Below are 13,939 nucleotides of genomic sequence, written 5' to 3'. Positions count from 1 at the left end.
CTGGCACCCCAATGGTGGAACCAGCTTCCCCCTGAAGCTAGGACAACAGAGTCCCTGCCCATCTTCCAAAAATATCTGAAACCCTACCTCTTTAAACAGTATCTTAAATAATCGTCCTCCTCACCTCAACTCCCCTCCCAAAAATACGTAAAAATTAAATAAACATAACCAGCACTAGCACTTGAGGCACCCCCTGTTGGACTACAACTGTGTGTGACCTACTAGGGCCAATGGCTACAAACTTGTAGCGATCAGTGAGATAGGACCTGAACAAGTTCAGGACAGTGTCTGACAGGCCAAGGGGCTTCTCCATGCAGTTTAGCAGGATGGTGTGGCTGACCGTGTTGAGTGCTGCACCGAGGTCCAGCAGTATGAGGATGCTGGCAGCCCCAGAGTCAGCATTCATGAGAAGGTCATTAGTGACCATTACCATGGCAGTCTCAGTGCTGTGTCTAGCTCTGAAACCCAACTGGAAGGGCTCAAGTAGGTTGTAAGTGGCCAGATGGTTTTGGAGTGGGCCAGAAACAGCTTACTCAGGAAGGGCAGGTTGGAAATAGGCCTGTAGTTCTGTAGGTTGTCAGGGTCAGATCCAAGCTTTTTAAGTACTGGTGTGACTGCGGCCAGTTTGAGCTGAGGAAAACATCCAGTGGTAATAAACTTGTTGATCATTTCTGTGAAGAAAGGCTCCAGAGCAAGTAAGCAGGTCGTCACAAGGGAGGTGGTGATAGGGTCAAGTCAGCAAGTGGTGGGCTTCATTGTCCTAACCAGCTTGACTACATCAGCTGCAGTGACTGTGGTGAAGGTGGAGAACCTTGACTCAGGGAGGGTAGGACTCAGTAGCTCAACTACTGGGGCTGGAGAGGGCAGGATGGTGTTATTCATGTTTTAAATTTTGCTTTGGAAGAAGCACAGGTATTGATTGCACCTTTCTGGGGAGGCTGAGGTAGAAAAATTGTTCACAGGTTGGAGGAGCTTGCTCACAGTAGATAACAGCACCCGGGAGTTACCACTGTTTCTTCGGCAGAGTGGGTAGAGGGATAACTAGGTATATTGGTATTGAGGGTGAAGGAGAGAGGGTGGTCACTCACACTTGACCATGACCATGTAGACATCTATGGTGCAGATGGGTGGCTGGGAAAGACGCTCGCCCTTCTCCAGAAGGTCTGGCACTTCTTGTGGACGCATCGCCGAGTAGGGCTCCGCCCCGTATGACATCATCTCCCACACTGTCACTCCTGCAAGACGGAGAAATATAATAGACACTGTAAAATTATAGTAACTCAACATACACACAAGTACTTTGAACTTACTTACCATTGATATAAAAGTCTATAAAAGCACATGAAACCCACACACAAACACACAGTGACTCACCATAGCTCCAGACATCACTTTGATGTGTGTATCTGCGGAACAAGATGCTCTCCAGAGCCATCCATTTAATGGCCGTCTGTGGTGAGAGAGACAAGACAGGGAACTATGTCACCATGAATTACATCAAGTTCAAAGCCTGTGGCCATTGGAAAAAAACATATATTAGTTAGTGTTCATGGCAGCAATACAAAACACGTATAGAAACAGGGCATTTAGCTAGTCAACATCTCACTTAAGACAAATGACAGCAGATGCTTCTAGCCAATTTTGAGCAAAAGATAAATAATAGGCTGAGACATTATCCATGTTTAGTTTTTCCATGTGACCTAACGAGGAATTCAACACACTTTCACCTCATTGTAGAAGTACTTTTTGTCATCGGGGTAGAGCAGGTCTGTGATGCCGTAGTCAGAGATCTGGACCATGTAGTCACTCTTCAGGAGCACGTTACGGGCTGCCAGGTTTCTGTGGACCATCATGTGTTCCTCCAGATAGTACATACCCTGACAGGGGAGAGCACACACACCTCGGTCACATACACAATCAATCAATCACACACACACACACACACACACACACACACACACACACACACACACACACACACACACACACACACACACACACACACACACACACACACACACACACACACACACACCTTTATCACATACACTTCTGTCATATACAGTGCCTTCAGAAAGTATTCACACACTTGACATTTGACAAATGTTGTTAAGTTACAAAGTGGGATTAAAATGTATTTAATTGTCCTTTCTTTTGACAACAATCGACACACAATCAATCCTCTGTAATGTCAAAGTGGAAGAAAAATTCAATGATTAGAATTACCTATGGCAGCGGTTACAGCTGTGAGTGTTTCTGGATAAGACCAAGAGCTTTCAATACCTGGATTGTACAATATTTGCAATAAATACATTCTTCAAGCTCTGTCAAGTTGGTAGTTGATCATTGCTAGACAGACATTTTCAAGTCTTGCCATTGGTTTTCAATCCGATTTAAGTAACGGTAACTAGGCCACTCAGGAACATTCAATGTTGTCTTGGTAAGCAACTCCAGTATATATTTGACCTTGTGTTTCAGGTTATTGTCCTGCTGAAATGTGAATTTGTCACCCAATGTCTGGTGTATAGCAGACTGAACGAGGATTTACTCTAGTATTTTGCCTGTGCTTAGCTCTATTCTGTTTCATTTTATCCTAAATAACTCCTTAGTCCTCCCTAGTCCTAGTCCCTAGTTTATCAAAAAAATAAATACAGCAATCACGTAATACTAACATACATTATTCCTCTGAAAAATACTCAAAACATGATGCAGCCACCACCATGCTTGAAAATATGAAGAGTGGTACTCAGTGATTATGTGTTGGATTTTCTCGAAACATAACGCTTTGTATTCAGGACAAAAAGTTCATTTCTTTGTCACATTTTTTGCAGTATTACTTTATTACCTTATTGCAAACAGGATGCATGTTTTGGAATATTTTTTATTTTATACAAGCTTCCTTCTTTTCACTCTGCCATTTAGGTTAGTATTGTGGAGTAACTACAATGTTATTGATCCTTCCTTAGTTACTGGCGTGATTGGTAGTCCCAAAGGGCGGCGCACAATTGGCCCAGCGTCGTCCGGGTTTGGCCAGTATAGGCTGTCATTGTAAATAAGAATTTGTTCTTAACTGACTTGCCTAGCTAAATAAAGGTTAAATTTTAAAAAAGTAAAAAAATTATCACAGCCATTTAACTGTTTTAAAATCACCATTGGCCTCATAGTGAAATCCCAGAGCCATTTTTCCTTCCTCTCCGGTAACTGAGTTATGAAGGACGCCTGCATTTTTGTAGTGACTGGGTATATTGATACACCATCTAAAGCGTAATTAATTTTAAAAGATTGTTGCCCTTCTTTGCGAAGCATTGGAAAACCTCCCTGTTCTTTGTGGTTGAATCTGTGGTTGAAATGTACTTTGACTGAGGGAACTTAGAGATAATTGTATGTGTGGCGTACAGAGATGGGGTAGTCATTAAAAAAATCATGTTAACCACTATTATTGCACACAGTGTGAGTCCATGCAACTTATGTGACTTTTTAAGCAACTTTTTCCTGTACGTTTTTATGCTTGCCATAACAAAGAGGTTGAATACTTATTTACCCAAGACATATCAGATTTTCACTATTAATTAATTTGTAAAAAAAATTAGGCTGTAACACAACAAAATATGGAAAAAGTAAAGTGGTGTGAATACTTTCTGATGGCAATGTACATAATCACTCACCCAACCAACCAACCACACACACACATGGTATCTCACCTTGGCAATCTGCACACACCAGTTGAGCAGCCTCTGTGGGTCCAGGCTGTCCCTGTGGTGCCTGATGTGCTCCAGTAAGGACCCCTGATTGCTTAGCTGGGTGACCAGCTGGAGACTAGCACCTGGACAGACACCTAAGAGCCTGACGATATACTGGTGGTCCAAGCTACCCATCACCATCATGTGCTGCAGGGGTTATCAGAAAAAAATCTCAGAGATTCAGTGTTTAATAGTTACATGTACAGGGTTGCAGGTGTGATTGCAGCGTAAAGTGAAAATCCTAGGCCTCGAGCTCCAACATGCAGAACTAAGTGAAATAAAATAATGAAATGGTAATAAAAAACAACAATATCAATATAAATAGCCCTATATACAGTACAAGTCAAAAGTTTGGACACACCTACTCATTCAAGGGTTTTTCTTTATTTTTATTATTTTATACATTGTAGAATAATAGTGAAGACATCAAAACTAGGAAATAACACATGGAATCATGTAGTAACCAAAAATGTGTTAAAAAATCTAAATATATTTTATATTCTTCAAAGTAGCCACCCTTTGCCTTGATGACAGCTTTGCGTACTCTTGGAATTCTCTCAACCAGCTTCATGAAGTAGTCACCTGGAATGCATTTCAATTAACAGGTGTGCCTTGTTAAAAGTTAATTTGTGGAATGAGTAGGTGTGTCCAAACTTTTGACTGGTACTGTACATCATAACAACTGTAGCTGTGATGAATAAATAAATGTCCATTGGGGTGGAGGCAGAGGATAGACTGTGGGGGGGTAATAACATACATATTAACAACTGCAACAGTGATGTTTGTCGGTGGGGTGTAGCAAGAGTCAAGATAAGTGGGTATCAGGTCAGTATGCTTTAAGGGGCAGGGGTTCTTGAGAGTGGGCATGTGAGAGTGTTTTCTTACCTCTGTGATCTCATGGAAGGTATTTTGCCCCATTCGATCATGAATAGTCTTTATGGCCACAGGGATCTTCACTGAGTCTCCCTCAGGAATCCAAATGCCCTGAGAAATATGGAGGAAAGGAGAGGGGGAGAGGGGTTACCTCACAATGAAACGAAGACAAGTAAGGTAAGTAGCACAATACATGTAAGGCCTACGGGAAAATCAGAGAGGTGCAGGGTGATGATGATAATAGGGGCTTTAAGAGGGCGACGGTTGATGATGTAAACACCTTGTGGACGGAGCCAAACACACCGGTGCCCAGTAGCTTGATCTTACGGAGTTCAGTGACCTTCAGGATCCTGGCATGAACTTTGACCACTTTCTCACCAGGGTCCAAAGGCTCAAAACTCTACAGACACATGCACACAATTAATATTGACACATATCAAGACAATAGACTACACATACTCTTATTAAGAGATCCTAATTCTCTCTCTCTCGCTCTGGCTCTCTTACTCTCTCTCACAGACACACACACACACCATCCCCTCCCACCTCACCTCTCCACTCTCCAGGTATCGCCTCATGGCTCTCTTGCGCCGGATGGCAAGACCTCTGCGGTACAGAACACTCATCACAAAGATGGAGAAGCCCACTATAACTGCTGCCAAAACTCCCAAAACAATTCCTGTAATGGATTGGCTGGAAAGAGACACATGTATCAGCCAATCAGCACCTGATATACAATAATGAATAATGCTACGTTCTAGACTAAACAAAACTTACAGTGAGGAGAAATCAGGTTGTCAGTGACAGGTAGAAAAAAATATAGAAACTACACTCACCCATCAGTTAATCTGGTGGAGTCCAAACAGTCCCCAATTCCTGGGCCTGAGCAACTGAAAACACAGAGCAGAGAGATATTTAACACACACACACACACACACACACACACACACACACACACACACACACACACACACACACACACACACACACACACACACACACACACACACACACACACACACACACACACACACTCCCTCATTCTCTAACTCATCTCTCACCCCTGGGTGCAGTTGAGGTGGCAGGGCTCACAGCGTCTCTGCTGGTTGGAGTATTTAAAGATGAGACCCTTCTCCCCCATCACTCCTTCAGGGCATGAGGACACACAGTGAGGACCGTCCCTCAGACTGGCACACACCACACACTCATTAGCTCCCTGCAGAGAGAAAGTGAGAGAGTGAGAGGGAGAAAGAAGGAAAGAGAGCGAGCAAGCGCGCGGAGAGAGAGAGGGGGAGAGAGGGATAGAGAGATGGAGACAGTTGACAATATCCATGTAATTGTGGTCCAAAATATTATCCACAAGGTGGCAGTGAAGCACTACATTTCGGATAGTCCTGAGAACTTTGAGAGACACTTTTCAACTGATCACTCTGAGCTCATAGAACTGTCTTTTTCAGATGCTTTGAGAGAGGTCTGTGGGCAGATGTTAGAGGTGAGCATACCAGTCCTATGCAGGTGGGCTGTCCCTCCTGGACCTCACACTCCGAGTGACAGGGCATACACTCGCCCTTCGGACTTGTAAACTCACGCCCCTTCCTGTTGAAAAGCAGAGATTGAGATTGAAAAATAGGTTAAACACATAGTCACGTACACACATTGAGACATACTGACAAATCTACATTATAATAAAGATGCATTGTTTTGAATGAGTACTGACCCGGTGAGAAATCTGCACTGATTGACACAGGTTCGCCCCCGGCTGTAGTTCTTACAGGATAGACACTGGTCCGGCCCAGGACCCCAACACCCCTCCGACGAACACAGAGGGTCACACATGTGCCCCTCCGCAACTACACACACACACACAAACAAAAAATATGCAAAAAACTATTAGTAATTCACTAGTGTACCCGCAAAAAATGTACTTAATGATTTTGAAGATGTCACCCAATCTCTCTCCTCTATCCCCCGTCTCACCACATTGGCTCTGGGGTCGGTTGTCCTTGACGTCGATGTTCTTCTGGTGGCGCTGTGGGCGGGAGCTACTACTGAAGAGGTGTGTCCAGTTGACGGTGTGGTGGTAGCATAGCTTCCTGTTTCCTGTGATGTAGACACCGCCGTCATTGATGCTCTGCAGTGAGCGCAGCCCGAGGTAGGTCAGTGACGGGATACGCATCACCAGCAGGGCGTAGCCCCTGAAGAAGAGGGACGAGGGAAGAACGCAGGAGGAGGAAGAGGAGCAAGGTAGAGGGATAGGGTGATGACAGGAAGAGAGAGAGCCAAGAGAGAGAGAGAACCATTAAGGTGGAGGGAATGGAAGATATTTCAGAAACAAATATGTACAAATGTATATTGGTGCTGGGAACATCAATCAAGTCAGGACAGAGACGTAAATGAATCCCGCATAAGGCATTGCTGCTCCCAAAAATGAATTAATTGTCTACATGTAGACAGAAAATGTGTGTGTTGTTATTATGTAGAGAATTCATATGCTATTGTGGTAGAGACTCCTAATACCCAATGTGGTCATCAGTGGAGACTGCTCACGGGAGGAAGGGGAGGACCATCCTCCTCAGTGAATTTCATAAACATTTAAAATGTAAAACATTAAAAAAGTTATTAAGATAAAACTATAGTAAATACAATGACATGTCACCAAATAACTGATTAAAACACACTATTTTGAAAAGAAGGCCAACAGTAGCCTCAACAGCACTCTGTAGGGTAGCACCATGGTGTTGCCGGAGGACAGCTAGCTTCCGTCCTCCTCTGGGTACATTGACTTCAATACAAAACCTAGGAGGCTCATGGTTCTCTCCCCCTTCCATAGACTTACACAGTAATTAGGACAACTTCCGGGAAGGACGTCCTCAAACCTATCAGAGCTCTTGTAGCATGAACTGTAGCATGAACTGACCCTGTTGTCCATCCAATCAAAGGATCAGAGAATGAATCTAGTACTAAAAGCATAAACTACAGCTAGCTAGCACTGCAGTGTATAAAATGTGGTGAGTAGAGACAGAAAGACAATAGTTGAACAGTTTTGAACAAATTACTTTCTTCCAAAATGAAGGAGAAGCAAGAGAGAAATAGCGATAGTCATTTTTCTTCACTTTCAGTTTCACTTACTTAGCTAGCAAATGCAGCTAGCTAGTTTAGCCTACTGAAACACCCTGCTCAAACAGAGGGATGCTATGTTAGCTAGCTGGCTATGACTTTCTAACATAACACTGGAACTCTTCCAAGTCAAGTTAAGCTTTTGGTATTACTAATTTATTGCCACCAGGGCCTGCCGGTGTAACTGCTTACTGACTGTACACTAACTTTACTGTATGATTTTAGCGGGTTTACTAACACGTTAGTTATTTTAGCTATGCTGACTATGACGTTACTCTAGCTTATGGTGACAACGATGTAGGCTGTTTGTAGAGGTTTGGCTTGGAAAGGTTTTTTCGCCTGGTCGCATACAGCTGATTTGTTGTGCATTGAAGTCCACAAGCGAAGGGAAGAGCAGGAATACAATGTGGCTGTTATGAGAGTGAACTCTGTTATGCGTGATCAGGGGTGTAATCATTCTGTCGATTCTGTTGAAAACGTTTCCTAAACGTAAGCAAACGGAACAAAACTGAGATAAATACACCTGAATTTGTCCAATAGAAAATCTTGTTTGGAATTGTTGGACTAATGATCACAGCCTATATCAGCTAGATGCAGGCAAGAGTGTGCAAGGCGGTATTGAATGTCACTGTCTGTCACCTCAAATTTGTCTCTGGACCTTGTGAACTTTCATTCATAGGCTTGGTTGTAGCAACCTCATGATGGGTATATGGAAAATTAGAGGATCATGTAGTAGCCTAAACCTATCGCTGTTACATTGAACAGGGTGAATGGAATATGAATGAGAGTCATCCAGTATGCTGTAATAGAAATAAGACCATACTCATGAAAGGAAAATCGTCCTCCCTCATTTTAAACGGCACTGACCTCCACTGGTGGTCATAAGGTATGATCAAGTTCAAAATACAATCATGAGGATTATACCTCAACGTACACGAAAATCCCCCACCCACCACCAGCTGAGACACTTCTCATACAGTTCAAGACAACTCGTAACCAATTCAGAGGATTTTTGTTTTGTTTAGCATTGTCTGAGTATGACGTTGTTTTATCAGTTCACACAGTATCAGGAAGATTAGTAGTCAGATAGATTAGTAAAACAACTGTCACACACACTACTGGACTTTCTAGAGTACCCGCCGCTGATGGAACAAACGAGAGAAAGAGAGAGAGAGAGAGAGGAATAGAGAGAGCGAGAGAGAGAGAGAAGAGACCGAGAGAAAGGGGAGCAGAGCAGGGGATGAGAAATGGGGTGAAAGGAGATGAGAGATAAAGTGGTGACAAGACACACAAGGTCAGTCTATGCATACATGTCTACAATGCAGTTAAGCACAGATGGAGATGGAAATGGGTTCAGTGGACACATACTGTAGAAAGTGAAAGAGATATTTCTTAAGTGCAGAGAGACAAAGACACAAGTCTAATGTCAGAGAGTGAGAAAGACAGAGATAGATGGTCACCTGTAGAGGGTTCTTCCTTGTATGGTTGCCAAGTTGGAGAACACCGACAGGTCAGTCAGATTTTCAGGCCACGACTGGATACTCAGAACGTCTGGCAACAGCAGAAGGTGTTAAAACACAGAACACCTTCCAAACACGAATACATCATTTCACTGACACTGCTGCCACTTAACAGGCACATGCATTTGAAACTTCAACACACACACACACACATACACACACAAGCACACACACACACACACACACACCTGTGATCTCTCTCACAGTTCTGAAGATCTTCAGTTTCTCTGGGTCCAAAGCTGTGATGTTGTTGTAGGGATCACTGTGTATAGAAGATCATCCAACAGAACTAGTGAGGTCCATTGAAAAGTGAACACATCAAGTTGACATTACTGTGCCATTTTGAATATGTATACAGTACCAGTCAAAAGTTTGGACACACCTACTACTATTCTTTATTTTTACTATTTTCTACATTGTAGAATCAAAACTATGAAATAACACATATGGAATCATGTAGTAACCAAAAAAGCGTTAAACAAATGAAAATATATTTAATATTTGAGATTTTTCAAAGTAGCCACCCTTTGCCTTAATGACAACTTTGCACACTCTTGGCATTCTCTCAACCATTCTCTCTTGAAGGAGTTCCCACATATGCTGAGCACTTGTTGGCTGCTTTTCCTTCACTCTGCGGTCCAACTCATCCCAAACCATCTCAATTGGGTTGAGGTCGGGTGATTGTGGAGGCCAGGTCATCTGATGCAGCACTCCATCACTCTCCTTCTTGGTCAAATAGCCCTTACACAGCCTGGAGGTGTGTTGGGTCATTGTCCTGTTGAAATACAAATGATAGTCCCACTAAGTGCAAACCAGATGGGATGGCATATCGCTGCAGAATGCTGTGGTAGCCATGCTGGTTAAGTGTGCCTTGAATTCTAAATAAATCACTGACAGTGTCACCAGCAAAGCACCTACACAGCATCACACCTCCTCCTCCATGCTTCACGGTGAGAACCACACATGCGGATATCATCCATTCAGCTACTCTGCATCTCACAAAGACCCGGCGGTTGGAACCAAAAACCTCAAATTTGAACTCAGTCTCTCAGATTTTCACCCACCTAATGTCCATTGCGCGTGTTTCTTTGACCAAGCAAGTCTCTTCTTCTTATTGGTGTCTTTTAGTACTGGTTTATTTGCAACAATTTGAACATGAAGGCCTGATTCACGCAGTCTCCTCTGAACAGTTGATGTTGAGATGTGTCTGTTACTTGAACTCAGTGAAGCATTTATTTGGGCTGCAATTTCTGAGGCTGGTAACTCTAATGAACTTATCCTCTGCAGCATAGGTAACTCTGGGTATTCCTTTCCTGTGGGGGTTCTCATGAGAGCCAGTTTCATCATAGCGCTTGATGGTTTTTGCAACTGCACTTAAAGAAACTTTAAGTTCTTGACATTTTCTGGATTGACTGACCTTCATGTCTTAAAGTAATTTAAATTTTCTTTGCTTATTTGAGTTGTTCTTGCCATAACATGGACTTGGTCTTTTACCAAATAGGGCTATCTTCTGTATACCACCCCTACCTTGTCACAACGCCACTGATTGCGCCGGAGGGGATGGCTGCCGTTTTATCTGCTCTTAACCAACCGTGCAATAATTTTTCCCCCCGTGTTGTTTGTAAATTATTTTGTACATAATGTTGCTGCCACCTTACCTTCTCTTATGACCAAAAATTGTTTCTGGATATCAGAACAGCGATTACTCACCTCGAATTGGACGAAGAATTTTTCTTTAATGAGTGGGACGGGAAGGATATACTCCAAACGCCCTCATCCCCGTCATTCGCTGGAGAAAGAAACTGAGATTTCGCGGAAAGAGATCGGGGTTCCTTGTGAGGATCAGGCTAATCTGCCTTTGCCATCCATACTGCTAGCCAACGTTCAATCACTGGAAAATCATTGGGATGAACTGAAAGCACGTATATCCTACCAACGGGACATTAAAAACTGTAATATCTTTACGTTTCACCGAGTCGTGGCTGAACAACGACATTAATAACAGGTTATACACTATCGGCAGGATAAGACAGCAGCCTCTGGTAAGACACGGGTGGGGACCTATGCATATTTGTAAACAACAGCTGGTGCACGATATCTAAGGAAGTCTAGAGGTTTTGCTCGCCTGAGGTAGAGTATCTCATGATAAGCTGTAGACCACACCATCTACCTAGAGAGTTTATCTGTATTTTTTGTAGCTGTCTACATACCACCACAGACTGATGCTGGCACTAAAACCACACTCAATGAGCTGTATATGTCACGCCCTGATCTGTTTCATCTGCCCTTGTGATTGTCTCCAACCCCCTCCAGGTGTCGCCCATCTTCCCCATTACCCTCTGTGCATTTATACCTGTGTTCTCTGTTTGTCTGTTGCCAGTTCGTCTTGTTTGTCAAGTCAACCAGAGTTTTTCTCAGCTCCTGCTTTTCCGAAGTCTCTCTTTTTCTCGCCCTCCTGGTTTTGACCCTTGCCTGTCCCCCTGCTTGACTATTCTGCCTGCCCCTGACCCTGCTTGCCATCCTGTACCTTTGCCCCTACTCTGGATTACCAACCTCTTCCTGCCCCTGCCTGCCATTCTGTACCTTTGCCCCACCACTCTGGATTATCGAACCCTGCCTGCCTTGTCATTTGCCTGCCCATGTTGCTGTAATAAACATTGTTACTTCAACACAGTCTGCATTTGGGTCTTACCTGAAACGTTATAGTACGAACTGGCCATGACTGACCCAGCAGACTTGGACCAGCTCCGCAATGCCATCTCCTCCCAAGGAGCCACCATTGGTAGGCACAAGGAGTTGCTTCGCGGTCTGATGGAAGGGTTCCAGGCCGTGGCCGAATGTCACGACCTAGCTTTGGACGCATTGCGGGAGCAATTCCGTGGGCTGCCTACTAGGCAGCCTACCACAACGGTAACCTCCCAGGCCTTAAGTAACCCGGCTGGTAGCAGCGCCGTCACCCCGGTTTCCCAGGAACCCCACTTACCTCCCCCGGAGCCCTACGATGGAGATTCCAGAACCTGCTGGGACTTTCTGTGCCAGTGCTCCCTCGTTTTCGAGCTGCAGCCTTCTTCGTTCCCCTTGGACCGCTCGAGGATAGTGTACATCATTTCGCTGGTGTCCGGGAGGGCACTCGCCTGGGCCACGGTGGTGTGGGAGTAACAATACGCCATCTGCCTCAGTCTGGAGGTATTCGTGGTCGGAGGTGACAAAAGTTTGAGGTGCCGGTGTCCGGGGGAGAAGCTACCCGGAGGTTACTCCAGCTTTGGCAGGACTCCCTCAGTGTGGCTCATCATACTCATCATAAAACATTTATGAAAAATACATGTTGTACAGCAAATGAAAGATAAACATCTTGTGAATCCAGCCAATATTTCTGATTTTTTAAAGTGTTTTACAGCGAAAACACAATATATATTTATGTCAGCTCACCACAATAGCCAAACACACAACGCCATTTTTCCACCGCTAACATAGCTTTCACAAAACCCACAAATAGAGATAAAATGTATCACTAACCTTTGAACAACTTCATCAGATGACAGTCTTATAACATCATGTTATACAATACATTTATGTTTTGTTCAGAAATGTGCATATTTATAGCTACAAATCGTGGTTTTACATTGTGAATGCGGCGCCAAAATGCACCAAATTGTCCGGAGAAATTTTGGACGTAATCTAACCAAAAAACTCATCATAAACTTTGCTAAAAAATACATGTTGTACAGCAAATGAAAGATACACTGGTTCTTAATGCAACCGCTGTGTTAGATTTAAAAAAATAACTTTAGTACAAAGTACAGCATGCAATATTCTGAGACAGCGCCCAGCCATTCTCCGCCATGTTGGAGCCAACATATTCCACAAAAATACGAAATAACATCATAAATATTCTCTTACCTTTGATGATCTTCCATCAGAATGTAGTGCAAGGAGTCTTAATTCCACAATAAATCGTTGTTTTGTTTTAGAATGTACATTTCTTCTGTCGAATTAGCAACTTTGGCTAGCATTGTGGAGCGCACATGTCCATCAACTCTTGGCGCATGGAACGAAAAATTCCAAAAGTCACAATAAACGTCGAATAAACTGGTCAAACTCAGTTGAAAATCCATCTTTATGATGTTTTTCTCATATGTATCCAATAAAGTACAAGACGGAGCATTTCGTCGTGTATACCTAACGCATTGCAGAAAACAATGTGGTGTTCCCTGATGCGCAGCTAAATACTGCCAATAGGGCGGACCTGTCACTCCAAAAGCTCTCATTCGGTCTCACATCAAGCTAGACACCCCATTCAACATTCTACTGCCTGTTGACATCTAGTGGAAGGCGTATGAAGTGCATACAGATCCATAAATACAAGGCAATTGAATAGGCGATGCCTTTCACAGAGACCCATTTCAGAATTTTCACTTCCTGTTTGGAAGTTTGCCTGCCAAATGAGTTCTGTTTTACTCACAGATATAATTCAAACAGTTTTAGAAACTTCAGAGTGTTTTCTATCCAATATTAATAATAATATGCATATCATATGATCTAGGACAGAGTACGAGGCCTTTTAATTTGGGCACCATTTTATCCAAAAGTGAAAAGGGTGCCCCCTATTTCCAAGAGGTTAATTGAAATGCATTCCAGGTGACTACCTCATGAAGTTGGTTGAGAGAATGCCAAGAGTGTGCAAAACTG

The 13,939-nt window shown here is 43.4% G+C and overlaps 1 protein-coding gene across 5 annotated transcripts in view; it reads right to left on the bottom strand.

The window, feature by feature from the left end:
• Positions 1 to 13,939, bottom strand: part of LOC139536597 (receptor tyrosine-protein kinase erbB-3-like) — a 39,801-nt gene that overhangs the window by 11,256 nt on the left and 14,606 nt on the right. For 4 of the 5 annotated variants that reach the window (XR_011667336.1, XM_071337251.1, XM_071337250.1 and 1 more), the window contains exons 10-23: positions 9,439 to 9,512; positions 9,191 to 9,281; positions 6,591 to 6,808; positions 6,331 to 6,463; positions 6,116 to 6,209; positions 5,675 to 5,829; positions 5,450 to 5,503; positions 5,165 to 5,306; positions 4,894 to 5,013; positions 4,626 to 4,724; positions 3,702 to 3,887; positions 1,722 to 1,877; positions 1,375 to 1,450; positions 1,089 to 1,235 (exon numbers count right to left, since the gene is read on the bottom strand). Coding sequence is in view for 4 of the 5 variants with exons in the window: in XM_071337251.1 (XP_071193352.1) it covers positions 1,089 to 1,235; positions 1,375 to 1,450; positions 1,722 to 1,877; positions 3,702 to 3,887; positions 4,626 to 4,724; positions 4,894 to 5,013; positions 5,165 to 5,306; positions 5,450 to 5,503; positions 5,675 to 5,829; positions 6,116 to 6,209; positions 6,331 to 6,463; positions 6,591 to 6,808; positions 9,191 to 9,281; positions 9,439 to 9,512 (1,745 nt within the window). In the remaining variant the exon portion in view is untranslated. The remainder of the gene's footprint in view (positions 1 to 1,088; positions 1,236 to 1,374; positions 1,451 to 1,721; positions 1,878 to 3,701; positions 3,888 to 4,625; positions 4,725 to 4,893; positions 5,014 to 5,164; positions 5,307 to 5,449; positions 5,504 to 5,674; positions 5,830 to 6,115; positions 6,210 to 6,330; positions 6,464 to 6,590; positions 6,809 to 9,190; positions 9,282 to 9,438; positions 9,513 to 13,939) is intronic. The other variant, XM_071337249.1, reaches the window with a different exon arrangement.

Source organism: Salvelinus alpinus, chromosome 12 (genome assembly GCF_045679555.1).
Source record: "Salvelinus alpinus chromosome 12, SLU_Salpinus.1, whole genome shotgun sequence".
Lineage (NCBI taxonomy): Eukaryota > Metazoa > Chordata > Actinopteri > Salmoniformes > Salmonidae > Salvelinus > Salvelinus alpinus.
Note: the sequence above shows the minus strand (reverse complement) of the source record. Positions and strands in the feature narration are given on the sequence as shown.